At 33.9% G+C, this 14,487-nt stretch overlaps 2 protein-coding genes across 2 annotated transcripts; one reads left to right on the top strand and one right to left on the bottom strand.

Moving 5' to 3' along the window:
- Positions 1-379: 379 nt before the first annotated feature.
- On the bottom strand, positions 380-3,268 carry LOC130801547 (protein LOW PHOTOSYNTHETIC EFFICIENCY 1, chloroplastic). The gene is made up of 2 exons (XM_057665415.1): positions 3,040-3,268; positions 380-2,893 (listed from the first exon to the last, which is right to left on the bottom strand). The coding sequence occupies exon 2, from the start codon at positions 2,774-2,776 to the stop codon at positions 623-625; it is 2,154 nt and encodes a 717-aa protein (XP_057521398.1). The 5' UTR covers positions 2,777-2,893; positions 3,040-3,268; the 3' UTR covers positions 380-622.
- Positions 3,269-6,044: 2,776 nt separating this feature from the next.
- Positions 6,045-13,023, top strand: LOC130801370 (pentatricopeptide repeat-containing protein At1g05670, mitochondrial). The gene is made up of 2 exons (XM_057665211.1): positions 6,045-7,254; positions 10,388-13,023. Exons 1-2 carry the CDS (start codon positions 6,178-6,180, stop codon positions 11,447-11,449), a joined length of 2,139 nt encoding a protein of 712 aa, XP_057521194.1. The 5' UTR covers positions 6,045-6,177; the 3' UTR covers positions 11,450-13,023.
- Positions 13,024-14,487: the final 1,464 nt, after the last annotated feature.

Genomic DNA, 14,487 nt, shown 5'->3' with positions numbered 1-14,487 from the left:
TTACTTTATATAGTCGATTTAAATCTTTTAGGACTAAATATTTGACATGATTTTTGATTGTTAAAAGTTTCACATGATAATATTAAGAACACACAAGCGGATAGCAAAGACACCTAATAGACATTCCATCAACATTCTTCCACATACTTCTATTGGCCCGTTTAGTTATTGGTACTAAACAGTGGTAATAAGAATAATTTGTAGTATAAATTTTCATAATATATATCATGTCATTCCTACTGTAATTAAATTTTGATCATACAAAAAAATTCATTATTTAACATTCTACCTAATAACACATTTTCAAATGGTAATAATTGTGAAGAAAATGAGATCGTTGAGGAAAAATAAACATAACCATTAAACTTATCCAGAGATATTCCTATCAAAATCAAAATTATACTATTTTTTCATTATTATTTCCACCATTTAATATCGAATAGCCCATATACATTTCACTTCACAAAAAAATGTCAGATTCTGAAAAATTATCCTAGGAATAGGAGGATATTCACTTCTTAAGGTGTACAGAAAAGGGCACAAATAGAAGAACAATAACTTTACATTTCATCTCTAACAAAAGATTCACTCTGAATAGGAGCATCATCCACATTGGATAACTCTAGAAAGTCTTTCTTGTAGCCATCTTTTTCTTCTTCTCTAATGGCCTTGGTCCAAGAGCACTTAAATTAATAGTAGCACCCATTGCAGTCGAGGATTCGATAACCGCGTCATACGCCTTACAAGACGGATTCAGCCCTTCGTGTATCGCCCTCAAATATAAGTCATAAGCTAATCTTGGTTTTTCGTCTTTCACAAGAGCCTCGATCAACATGTCGTATGTGATTTCATTCGGTTCAATGCTCATACTTCTCATACATTGGAACCACTCGTAAGCAGCACCACCCAAACCGTTTCTCGCACACACACTGATGATTGCATTGAAAGTAACGACTGTCGGGTTGTTTTCTGTTGCAACCATTTCTTGAACGATATATTCAACAAGATGGAATTTCCCAAAACCAACATAAACTGAAGCCATGATGGTGTAGGCATGTATATTCGGTTGAACACCGACTTTTCGCATATGCTCCCACACCCGTTCAGCTTCTTCATACAACTTTCCCTTCTCAAGGGCACTAAGCAATGCTCCATACGAGATGATGGTTGGCTTTTCGCCTCGCTCTATCATTCGTTTGAATACTTCGACAGCCACAGTAGCTTCCGAAGCTTTGGAGCAAGCGATAAGAACAGCGTTCCATTCCCTACTTCTCGGTTTTAAATCCTTCGTTTCCATCTTGTTCAACAACCTTAGCCCCCATCTCCAAATCCCTCGTTTGCTCGCAGCACTAAGCAAAATGTTAAAATGAGATACAATCAGCTCATATGACAAATTGTTCGGTTTTGGCCCCTTATCCAACAAATCTTCATAAATCTCGAGAGCAGCCCACCATTTCTTAGCACTGCCCATCAACCAGATGATATGATTGCACACTGACAAACTTATATCAGGATAACTTTCCCTTATTCGATTATACAGCTCTTTAGCAACGGTGATATGTTCTTCACGAGTACAAGCCCATATAAGCCGCTCATACTCGTCACGCGTTGGAGGAAGTCCCGCTTTGTCCATTTCTATAAGTAATTTCAAAACATTTGTGGTAAAGTTTCCATCCTTAACAAGCCATCGGCGCATTACTTGATAGCATATACGACTTGTAAAGTTCTCTAACTTACGAAACTCGTTATCCCAATCTGCATGATCATCTTTCTCGAGTTCTCTACTTATATACTTCTCTTTGACAGCAAGAAAAAAGTTCAATGCCCCGATTCCATCTTCCATTCGTCGAAAAGCCAATAAGGCTGTGGAAAATGAAGCAGGGGAAGGAGATAGTCCCTTCCTACTAATTTCCTCGAACAAATCAAGAGCCTCGACTGCTTGACCTTTATCCAAACATATACCCATCAAAGTATTATACGTCACAACGTTCCAAGCAATGCCAACTTCCTCCATCTCATTCAACACAATGTCGACTTTATCGAATTCTCCCGACTGTTTAACAGCACCTAACAAGCTATTATAGATGAAAAGGTTCGGACCATCAAGATCTTCGGTCACTTGACTCCTTCGTTTAAGCCATTCAACAACAGCCATCGCAGGCTCGAGTTTCTTTTCTCGACCAAAGCCTCGTATAATGGAAGAAAATACTTGAAGAGGCAATGCATACTTGTCTTTCATAACTTCTTCCACATCCTCTATTGATTTAGCTTGCTCTAAACTTTGTGCCAGCCTACGAACATCTACTCGTTTTTCCAATTTCTTCCCCTCTAATCCTACTTCATCTCTAATTTCCCCCCCAATATCATCACTATTAGTACTCAAACGAAACTCGCTATCGTCTTCAAATCGGGTTTCCTTCAAACACCCATCAATTTTATCAGAATTCTCATCACCAACACCATTTCCAATCCCTTGTTCTTCCAAAGCCGATCCCACCGGAATACACATCTCGACAGAACTACTCCTATTGCCCGAAAGGAAAAGTCCAAATTTAGAACACCCAAAGAAAATCCCAATACCCAACTCAAAATCAGACCTCCTAGGGTTAGCAAACAATGGAGACCTCCTCAGATTAACAATAGAATCAATACGATCCAACTTTTTCCTTCTAAAAGAACTTGCAATACACCCAAAAGAAGCAAAACCAAGCTGAAACTCAAATTGGGGCACTTCCAAAAAGTCCCCTGTCAAAGGCCTAATGCTTAAACCTTGCATTTTGATAATATAATAATTCAGGGTTTAAAATAAAAAGTAAAACCCTTATGAAAAAACCCAATTACAAGGTAAAACTAAGGTGATTGACATCATATCCTCATTCAATTTCATGGTTTCCTGAAACATGTAATTCAACGAATACTCAAAGAAAAAGAACTGAAAATCACTATGGGAATAGGATAAGATAGAGGAAAAATAAAGAGCCTATCAACCATAAGAATTGAAGGTGGTGTATAAGGAAGTTAAGAGTTAATAGTACTCACCCAGTCATGTATATTGAGCGCAGTGAGCAGCCAGGCGCTGGGAAGCTCCGGCAAGGGGAATTGTTAGGCGTGGATAACTGATTGTTTCTAAAGGATCGACTTGGAGTATTGAGTATGTATGACTCGCGTCTGGCCACATATACCACACGTCGCACGGTTCATTTCCCCCTCTATGTATTATCAATGGTACCCTTGCACTATCTTATCAATGGTACCCTTGCACTATCTTTGGTACTCTTAATACATAATTCCAATGATACGCTCAACATATCTTGCTAATTACAAACATATACTTTTTAAGTTTTTTTCGTTAAGTGGTTGTTAATTTTTATAAAAAAATCAACCATAGTTAGTTTCTTCTTCTTCCCTTTTTCCTCTCCTCTTCCTTCTCTTCTTTCATAGCTGCTTCTTCAAAGTACTCATCATTTTGCGATAAGGTGTATTTTGGTTCTACCAAAAGACCACCTGAAACATGGGTTTTTCGTTGGAGAGCCCAGTTGGAAATTATATGAGTCATTTTATAAGTACTAAACCCTAAAAATTAGGTTTTTTTTTTTTTATTTTGAATGTTTTGTACAATGGATGATTTTTGAATGTATTTGATGGTCATGGAGGAAAGGTTGCTACCCAATTCATCCGAGACCATCTCCCAAGAGTCATAGTGGAGGATGAGGACTTCCCATTAGAGCTTAAAAAAGTAGTCATGAGGGCATTCATCAAGACTGATACTGCATTTGCTCATTCATGCTCTATTGGATCTACTGTATCTTTTGTAACAAGACGAGTTTTTGACCATCGATTGTGATGGATAACGTTAGGGCTTCCCAGATTGTTAATTGAGCCTGAAACCCTAACATTATAGAACTTTGTTGGGTCACAATAGCATTTCTTCAACCTTACCCAACTATCACCAACTTCAATGGAATTAACGTTAGGGCTTTCAGGTGGTCTTTTGGTAATACCGGAATACACCTTACCACAAAATGATGAGTACCTTGAAGAAGCAGCCATGGAAGGAGAGAAGGAAGAGGAGAGGGAAAAGAGGGAAGAAGAAGAAACTAACCATGGTTGGTTTTTTATAAAAATTAACGGCCACTTAACGGAAAAAACTTTAAAAGTGTATGTTTGTAATTAGCAAGATATGTTGGGGTACCGTTGGAATTACGAAAAACACAAGGGTACCAAAGATAAAGTACAATAACACATGGGTACCATTGATAATATCCCATAAAACAATAATTGTCAAAATAATTTAACATTGAAAAAATTAGTCAGAAGAATCTAATTTTCTACTTATTTCTTCATAGTAATCTCAATTTTTGATTAAACATGAATAATTCCAACTATTAAAGGTGTTTGGTAAGAATGCACAAAGGTAACCTGTTACTTATACATCAAGTTATTTTGCATAGAAAGTAAAAAAAGTAAATACAAAATTAAAATATAAAAATATTGAAAAAGTATAAAATATAAAAAAAATCAAGTAAGTTTGTTTTTTAATTGTAACTTTTAATTTTTAATAAGATTTTTTATTTTATTTTTCTTTTTTTTAGCAATTAACCTGCAAAAATCGGTCACCATTTAAGCAATAATATTCTTGGATAAGTGACCCTAAAATTGGGATTATTCATGGTTAATTAAAAGTTGAGATTTTATTCTGGGTAATTTATCTCTTAAAATATAATTTTATTAGATCGTTGCCGATATGACTTTAAGCAACATCAGAGTGTGTCTAAGATTTTTGCTAGAGTTGTTGACTTTTGGCTTTTTGGTTGTTCAAATTATAAAGATTTTTAAGCTAACTAAAACTCTAAATGACTTTCGTCTTTTTGACATGTTTTTTCCAGGGGTGAAAATTCGGTTTGCAGTTTGATTTTTTCATAAAACCAAATCAAATCAAATTTATTTCGACTTTTGATTTTTCAATCCAATTTAAACAAAATTGGTCCGCAATCCAAATCGAACCAAATCAAATTAGTTCGGTTTTAATTTTTTCAGTCCTATCCAAACCAAAATTTCAACTAAAAACAAATCTAAACTGCAAATTGAATTAGATTACCAAAATTGTAAAGCAAAAAAATTTAAAATCATATTAGCAAAAATGAGAATGACAAAATAAAATTTTAAATTATTGAATTAAGGTTTAGTATTGTTAATGCTTACATCGTTTTTTTTTTATCGCCAATTAATATCTTTTATTTGCACGTCAAGTTACACAAGATTCACTTAACAAGTAGTTTAGCTTAATGTAAAAAGTGACCTTCTATTTTAATTTGGTTCAAAATTTTAGTTTTCGGTTTTATTATGCTCAAACCTAATCCAAACCAAAATATTTCAATCCAAAACCAAACCGATTTATAAAAAGTCAAAACGATATTTTTATTTGGTTTGGATTGATTTGGTTTGCAGTTTTTATCCGAATAACTTTCATCTATAATTTTTCTCTAATAAACACTCAATCATCTACAATAAAATTTCACCAAATAACAACTAACTAAACAACTAACAAAATGACCAATGCTACCGGCTAATGAAACAAACTAGTTGAAGCTTGAGCATACAACCAATAATCAAGAAACAACAAGCATTTTCCAAAAGGCAAACATCAATGGATGATTAAATTAAGAATTTTATACTCTTTAAAGATTTTAAGTTTAATATAATTTTAATTTTTCTTCCCATCCACTTAAATTGCAATAATATACTTCATAAAAGTGGTCTTCACCATCCCATTAATTTTTATTCACACATTTTTTTAATACCATTCACAAAGTAATAGCTTACTACTTTTATTAGGTTTTCAACAAATAATTTTAGTCTAAGAATCAAATTCGACGCAAAACAATAATTATTAATTTATTATTTATCAACCATGAACAACGAGAATCGAATTTTATCTCGCAAATATCCCTTTCCTCCGATAAGTTATTAATTCAATTTAGCCTAATCCATCGTTCTCTCGATCTATCCTATAATAAGAAAAAACTACAAAAAAATGGACAACCAATTTTCAGCTAGGAACGAAAATGAGCAACATACTACTATTACTAGGGTTTAAGCAAAGCCTTTGAATATAGCATCATCCCTCCCCTCTTCTCACCATTTTTGTTTTTCTTCCATCTTTCCTCCTTCTTCACCATGAATCTAAAACTCAAACAATTGCTTGCCAATCAAACAATAACCACTCTCAAACGCATTACTACTTTCTCTTCCTCCACCATTTTTACTTCTGGTCATATTCACAATCAAAATCAAAATCAAAATCAATCTGAATCCTTTTTGGGTACTCATCCATTTTCAATTACCCAGAAAAAAAGCTTTCATAATCCTCCCCAAATCAGTCAATCTCCATCTAATCCCACTATTTTCACGAATGATGACAGAGATCAAGCCTTTTTGAATGAGTTTTTGTCGAGAGTTGTGTTTACAATGAGGGGGAAGCTAAATGAAACATACCCAGATTGTGATAAGTTCGCCATTGATGCTATGTTAACTCTAATTGTAGAAAAATTGGTGAATGAGATGCAAAAAGGGGGTATTTGGGATGAAAAATTGGCTTCCCACGGTCAAGAATTGAGTGAGGATTTATGGAAGGTAGTGTTGGAAGTGAGTTTTGATGTATATAAAGGGATGGAGAAAGAGAGAAAGAAGGAGAAAATGAAGAAGTTTCTTCAATCTGAGGATGTTAAAGCAATGGCTAGGTTTGCTAGTGAGATTGGTGTTCGTGGGGATATGTTGCGCGAGCTTAGATTCAAATGGGCACGAGAGGATATGGAGAAAGCTGAATATTATGAGAGTTTGGAAAGACTTACTAAGGAAGAAGAGGAGAAGGTACTTGCTGAAACCGAAACCACACTCGAAACTGAAGCTGGTGGTAGTACTAGGTTAATTGGTTTCAATGGCGGATTACCACAGAGACATGGGGAGATTAAGTACAAGTTATATGGACTTGATTTGTCTAGCCATCAATGGAAGCAAGTGGCTGATAGGATCCATGATGTAGAAGATAGTGTTTGGCCTCAAGGGGCTAAACCTATTACTGGGAAATGTAAGATTATTTGTCAAAAGATTCTTGATTTGAAGAATGAGGATGACTATGATTCTGTTGTTTTTCCACTGTTGAATGAATGGAAGGATTTGTTGAAGCCGGGTCGGATTGATTGGATTTTTTTGCTTGATAAATTGAAGGAAAGGGATTTTTGCTTATACTTGAAGGTATACACTGTTGCTTTCATTTGTTAAATTTAATTTTTATGGATGAGATTTTGTGGCTTGCTAACTCATATTATTTTTTGGCATTAATTTGTTTTTTTGGAGATTTTCTTGTTATTGTGGTTTTGGTTTCTATATGAATTTATTTATTGTTTCATGTAGCTGACTCTAATCTTTTGAGTAGCAAATAGTAGCAGTAGTAGTTGTTGTGGGTGTGGGTGTAGTCGGTGAAACATGATTCGCTAGCTAATTCGCTTTTTGAATTTGCAATTTGCTCAAATTTATCCAAGAATAGCCCTAAACCGATCATAATTTGCTTTCTTTTATTTGCGATTCGCGAGGAGATTAGCGAATCATGTGACATGGTCGTGGTTGAACCTGGTTAAAGTGTTCTATAAAATCATCATCATTTGCACTTTGTTTATACATGGGTAAGTTTGCTCAGTTGCTCTGCTTAGAAAGGAGCCACTTCAATGATCTTGGGGCAATGTAAAAACTTATTTCCTTGGAATTGTTCAGCTTGCTAAATCATTCAACTTGGTCTTGCAATAGTTTAAATTCTTGGTCTGTGGAATGTTGTTTGTCTCAAAAGATTTTTAATTTCAGTTTTGAGCTCAATTTTGATCAAATCTTGTGCTATTTAGGAAATAAGAGTTCTTTAACTTCCCCTAATTTCTAGTTGTCCACCCAAGCATAGTGTAATATACCACCCGCCTCGGTTAAATGGTGACCCTAGTGTATAGATTTTTGAGCTAATTGTGAGGCTGAGACAACCGTAAAAGCATCTGCATTGACTGTGAAAGACTGATGCTCCATTCCCGAAGGTACTATGGACTCCACATATGCACCTCAACAGTAAAACTTAATCTATGCTGACTTCGGAAGACTGCTTCACCCGTCAAACTGATGCGGTTCTGGCAGAGGTGACTACATTCATGGTCCATACTCCATAGGATCAACACCAAACATAGTTTGGTGGTCCACCTCACCTAGAATACTCGCAATCTTTTTCTTTCATGAATCAACAAGGCTTGATTTACTTTGTTGGGTCAGAATCTCCGTTAAAATCATGCGCTTCTGGCCAGAGATAAATACGTTCACTGTCCATAGGATCAAAACCAATTATAGGTGGGTGGTCGACGGTCTACCCCGCCTAGACACTCATAATCCATTTCCTTCATTCATCTACAGGGCCTGGCTTTAGTTATTTTTTTAGGATCAAAATCCAAAGATGGAAGTCATTACTGAAGATTTTCCTCTGTGCACCACCAAACCCCTGTTAAGTGAGACTCTAAAACAAGAGTTACATTTTCCTGTGACCTTCACCCATACTGTAACTATATGCATTTTTTTGTCTGAGTTCTAGGGAAGTATGGTCATACTTTCCCTTATGTGTGAAGTGTCATGAAAATGTTTAAGCTTTCGGTTCATCTTCTAAAGCCCCGACATTTTGTATGACATTCAATAATCACTCATTTGATTATAAGGCATTTTCTTGTTTGTTCATGGGAATTTTTAGGATATCAACTATTTTGTTACATTGTGATTCTAGTTGAATCTTAGGAAATAGGAAATATTTCCTAGTTATTAGAAGTAACAACAATATCACAATGCCAAATTTTTAATCCCAACAATATGTGACTTCATGAACTAAAAAGATCACCCTGTAAAAACATCATGAGCAATGATTATGTTGCCCTATCTAATTCTAAAAATAAATTTATATAGATCTACAAATAACAAAATCAATTCTAATGTCCTCTTCTTTTCATTTATATGTGATATGCTCCCGCACTCCAATTCTTTATGTCATTGTTTGGTCCTATTCACTAGGTCATTTTCGTTCTCTTTCTCTTTTTTCCTAGTAGAAGTTTTCACCTTCCACTCTTTTATTTATGCATTTGTAGGTTTTCTTTGCTCATGACCAACCAACGTAGACAATTTTTTCTCATTTTATTTTTAGTATCTTTGACTCTCTTAGACTCTTTTTTTTATGTCTTCATTTTGTATTTAATATTTAGGGTATGCTCTTTTATTCATCTGAACATACACATCTAAGATATCTCTATCTTTTTACAACAGTCTCTGTTAAAAGCTTAGCATTTGAACCAATACAGTAATGCTTGTTTAATGGGACTTTGATTTTGCCTATTAACCTTGGTGACACACCTCAATCAAGTAATATTTCGTTTGCAACTTTCTATTTGAGCCACCCGCACTAATGATAGCTTAACATATTAATCAACATCTCCTTTTTTTTTGCGGAAATTATGGCACAGTAAGGAACTCCGTCATATCTATCTTTCCATTTCATATGCTCTATCTTACATCAACTTAGCTTAAAACTTTCTTCCTCCGTTTCATATTACTTACTACATTACAAGATGATGCACTATTCATTCATCAACCCTAATTTGTGATTAGTTTTTAATCTATAAGTTAAAACATCGTCAAATGGTTCTTGTTTGATTTGTCTCAATGCAAAGATTATTAATATCAAATTTTTATAATTTTTTATTATTCATAATTAGAGATATTAAAGATTGAATTAGTACATTAGACTGGGTGAAAAGTCAAATGGTGTAAGTATTTTGGAACAGAGGAAGTACTAGAACTAAAATAGATTGGCGAAAGTGATGACTTTAACTTGTAAGCTTGGAGTGCAGTATAAACAAAAATAAAGATGCATTATATTGCATTAGCTGAGTCATAAAGATTTTTAAATCTACCAAGCTAGTACAACCCGCACCGTAAAGGTGTAAGAAACCAAATTTCAGATGGGTTCTAGGAATATCTCATTGTTTCGGAAAATATTTGGCTGTATGAGTACGTTGCCACATTTGTATTGTAGAAAAAACTGAACATATAAGAACTAGAAAATTATCGTGGAGAAGAGACCTTGGTTTCTTTTTTTTAATAATGGTCTTTTCCATGATTGCATTCAGGCCATTGTTTGAGTATACTTTTACCTGGTTTGTAAAAGTATCTGTATTCTCTTTTTTGTCGATTCCATGTCTATCAATATGATATGAATCACTTTTTTTGGTTTGTGCGATGTCTTTTTTGTTAACGTGAACATGTCTTTTGTTCTAGATTAGCAAATCTTGATATTTTTTTGGTCTATTAATCCATATAGGTGGCAGAGAGTGTCCTTAGCGAGCCTTCTTTTGAAGCTAATGTCACCGACTACTCAAAGTTAATTGATGCTCATGCCAAAGGACATAGGTTGGAGGATATGCAAAGAATTCTTATGAAGATGAGCGAAAATGGGATGCCACCCGATGTTGTAACCTTAACTGCTTTAGTCCACGCATATAGCCACTCAAACAACCTCGAGAAGGCACTGGAATCTTATAAGGCACTAAACAGTCAAGGACTGAAGCCGGATATAGAGATCTATAACTCCATGATAATGTTGTATCTCAATGCTGGTCAGCTCGAGCAGGCTGAGGCTCTGGTAAGAGAAATGGAGCTTAAAGACGTTAAACCCACAGAGGAGATTTTTATGGCTTTATTTCGGGCTTTTGCCAAAAATGGTAATGTTATCGGAGCGAAAAAAATTGCGACTAATATGCAATTTGCCGGGTTCGAACAAACCGCAGAGTCGTGCACCTTGCTTATTGAGGCATGTAGCAAATCTGGAAATTCTGATGACACAAAAGCTTACTTTGACTACATGATAAAACTTGGATTCAAGCCAGATGATCAATGTTTTTCTATGGTGATCTCTGCATATGAGAAGAATAATGAACTCGACAAGGCATTGGATCTGTTGCTGCGACGGGAAAAGGCCGGATTTGAACTCGGAGTTTATACCTATAGTGCCCTAGTAAATTGGTTTTGTAAATTGCGGTTGGTTGACGAGGTTGAGCAAATTTTGACGAAAATTGCTCAGTTGGGCGAGGCCCCTCCTTTAACTATTCAAGTAAGCCTTTTGGATATGTATGCTATGGAAGGTATTGAGAAGAAGACAATTCAGAGCTTGGGGGTTCTAGAGGCCAATAAGGAGCTTTTGCAACACCAAGATTTCGAGAGAATTATAAATGCTCTTTTAGAAGGTGATTTCATGCAAGATGCTAAAAGAATGATAGATTCGATGGTAGCTAGGGGATTCACTATGTCAGAAACTCTTTCGATGAAAGTAGTGGCAGTCTCCCTTCGCAGAAAAAGTAGTGACAAACGTCAAGGCAAGAACTAATTTCGGTGCTTCAGGTAATTCATTCAGCGTCTTGCTTATTGAGTTTGTTTCGGGTAGATATGACCGGTTAAGGAACATCTTAGTCACTCTTTTTAACAACATTCTGCCTATGGGAGTGCCCGAAATCGGTACTCGCCCGTGCAGGTGAACATCTTAGTCACTCTTTTTAACAAACTTATAGAGTTATCCTCTACACCTGTGGTTTTTCTTCACAGCTATTTGATTTAGTTGGGTTTTTTGTCACTTGATATATGTTGCATATTTGAATTATACACCGAGATCTTGCAAGTAGTATTGTAGTAATAAAAAGCTGTTTGAGAATACGGGTCAACTAGTCTAGTGGTTGGAAATATTATCTTTCAACTGTATGCTAGGAGTTCGATTCTCACCATTTAAAAATGATCAATTTTCCTTTTTCCTCTCGTCCGTAAGGGTTTTAATGAATGACTTTGGGGTTATTGTGATGGTAATTTGCTTTGGTGTTTGCGAGCATGGGTCGAAAGAATTACCCTTTTGGTTTTACTTTAGCGAGGTTGCTTACAGCTAATTTCTTGTGAGGCCGTCTTTTTGAGAAACGTATCTCAAGCCCAACCCATTAAAGATTGATGTCTACTTACTGCATTCTTAATATTTAATTACATTATCCTTAATATACTTACCGTATCGTCTACTTACAATATCTAAATGTCTACTTACATCATCCTTAATGACTACTTACAACATTTTAAAAAATATATAATGAGCCGACCAAATTAGAGATGATCTTTCAAAGAGACCGTCTCTCACAAGAATTTGTGGGGTGCTTATATCCAACCTTATTACCCGGTCGAGTGTTGGAAAAATGAAATGGCGATATAAATCCTTTTGTTTTCATTTTCGGTGGTTGTTTGATCTTTCTTCACCCTCTTTTGGTTCCTTCATCATTTGTCTTCCTCACTAGTTCTCCTCCGTTGTTCTATGATTTCTATCCTATTATTTCTTAGGAATCAAGATCTATTGTTATTGTGTTTAGATCACTATCATCTTGCTTAATACTTTCTTCGAAAAATGATACAATTTGTCTCATATCTATTTTGGCCAGACCCACAATTCTTTTTTAATTTCTTTCACATATTTAACTTATTTTTTTATTTGACGCACATATTTCTCACATTTTTATATAAAATATCATTTATTCACTTTTCTTAAATTTTCTACCAATTGTCGGGTAATTTTCATGGAAAGTAGAGACTATATAGATTGGTCAAAGTATTGTTGGAGAGAAGTAGAGACAATAGTTTGTAAGAAAAGAAGATTGTGTTTGTTGCAATAAAATGATAAATAAAAGTTCCCTTCATAAATCATAATAGGGGTTGGAACTTGGAAGAAGCCCTACTATTTATGATGGCATTGAAAAAGTTACGAACATTTTCACTTATATGTAATAACTCTACTCTCATATTCTTTTATTAATATAGACTTATTCTTGTATTTTATTTATACAAATATAGTAAATCTTTAAATCACACTTAAAAAAATCTCATTGACAATAAAAAAATGAACACTTTTCATGCCAAAAAACCTCAATTAACCATGGTATATGCAATAGTTGTAAATGATTTTGTTATATTTAGGGTTAAGTCTAAGCATTCGAAAAATCTGATGATTCAATTCGATAATCCATTTGAAGTTATAATTCGGATTGGATATCCAACTCGGAAATTCAAATGTTAGATACATATTCGGATTTAGTAGTTGGATATCGGATATTCATATAAAAGTTACATTTTTAAAAATCATTTTGACTAAATTATTCGGATGTGGGATATCCATATAAAATTTATATAAAAATCATTTTGACTAAATTATTTGGACGTCAGATATCCGATTTGAATATTGACTTCGAATATTTTGAATATTCGATCCAAATATTTTTGGATATCAAATTCAACTATCTGTGTTAGATCGAATATTGGATATTTGAATTTGCTCACCCCTAATTATATTAGTTACAAAAATAAATGCCTCAAAACATTATAAAACTCATTGTTTTAAATTTTTATTAATATAAGCATAAAATAACAATCAAAAGGATTTTTATTTTCCCCAATGATATCTTTATGAAGGTTAAACTACGTTAATAAATCATCTCAAATAAGCTTCTTTTAAGGACATTTTAATAGAAATCCAATCAATCATTATTTATCGAATCGATTCGCGTTTCAGTTAAAGCATAAATTATTTTTTTGGTGCAAATATTTTAGATATAATTCTCGTTGTCTTCTCCCTTAGCCTGGTGGGCATGTATAGTGTTATGATGAATCAATATCCGAAGAAGAATATCCTGCACCTTTGAGAGAAAGGAAAGGTCCTCGAAATGTATTTCGGCTAATTAAACGGGTGTCTAAAAACAATACTATAACGGTAATGTCATCATGGAAATGCCTTCGAACTCCTCTTTCTACCTTCTTAAGATCTGAATATCTCATTTCTCTTTTTTTTGCTGCCTCAATTAGTGCTATTTTTACTAGCTTCTTTGCAATTCCCTGTCACATAAAACATGTGGATGAGATTAAAAGATAAGTTAAAGATAAAATAAAATATTAATTATTATTTTCTAACTTATTTGGTGTCCATTGAAAATAAATCTATATGTTGATTATTTTAAAAATAATTTATGTGTTTGTTTAAAAAATATATAATCTAGACGATTCATGATATGTTAAAATTGATTTAATCATTAAAACATTCTAAATCTTCATATTTCTTTAAACAAAGCTTTTAAGCCATCAAAACATCAGTTTTTTATTAATTTGCGTATATTTTTAACAAATACATTTAATTATTTAAGAATAATCAAAAAATAGTTGTAGTTAAATAATTAATGTAATTTTCCTTAAGTTAAATATGTGAATGCAAATTTTAAAAAAAAAAAAAAGTGAGTCAAAATCACAAATAGAAATTGTATATGTTCATAAGAGAATGCCACCCTTTTTTTTTTCTTAATTGATCCCTCTTCTCTTACAATTTTCTTTTACAAATCTGTCTCATCACTTTCT

Source organism: Amaranthus tricolor, chromosome 15 (genome assembly GCF_026212465.1).
Source record: "Amaranthus tricolor cultivar Red isolate AtriRed21 chromosome 15, ASM2621246v1, whole genome shotgun sequence".
NCBI lineage: Eukaryota > Viridiplantae > Streptophyta > Magnoliopsida > Caryophyllales > Amaranthaceae > Amaranthus > Amaranthus tricolor.
The sequence above is the reverse complement of the archived record's forward strand: the minus strand, read 5'-3'. Positions and strand labels throughout refer to the sequence as shown.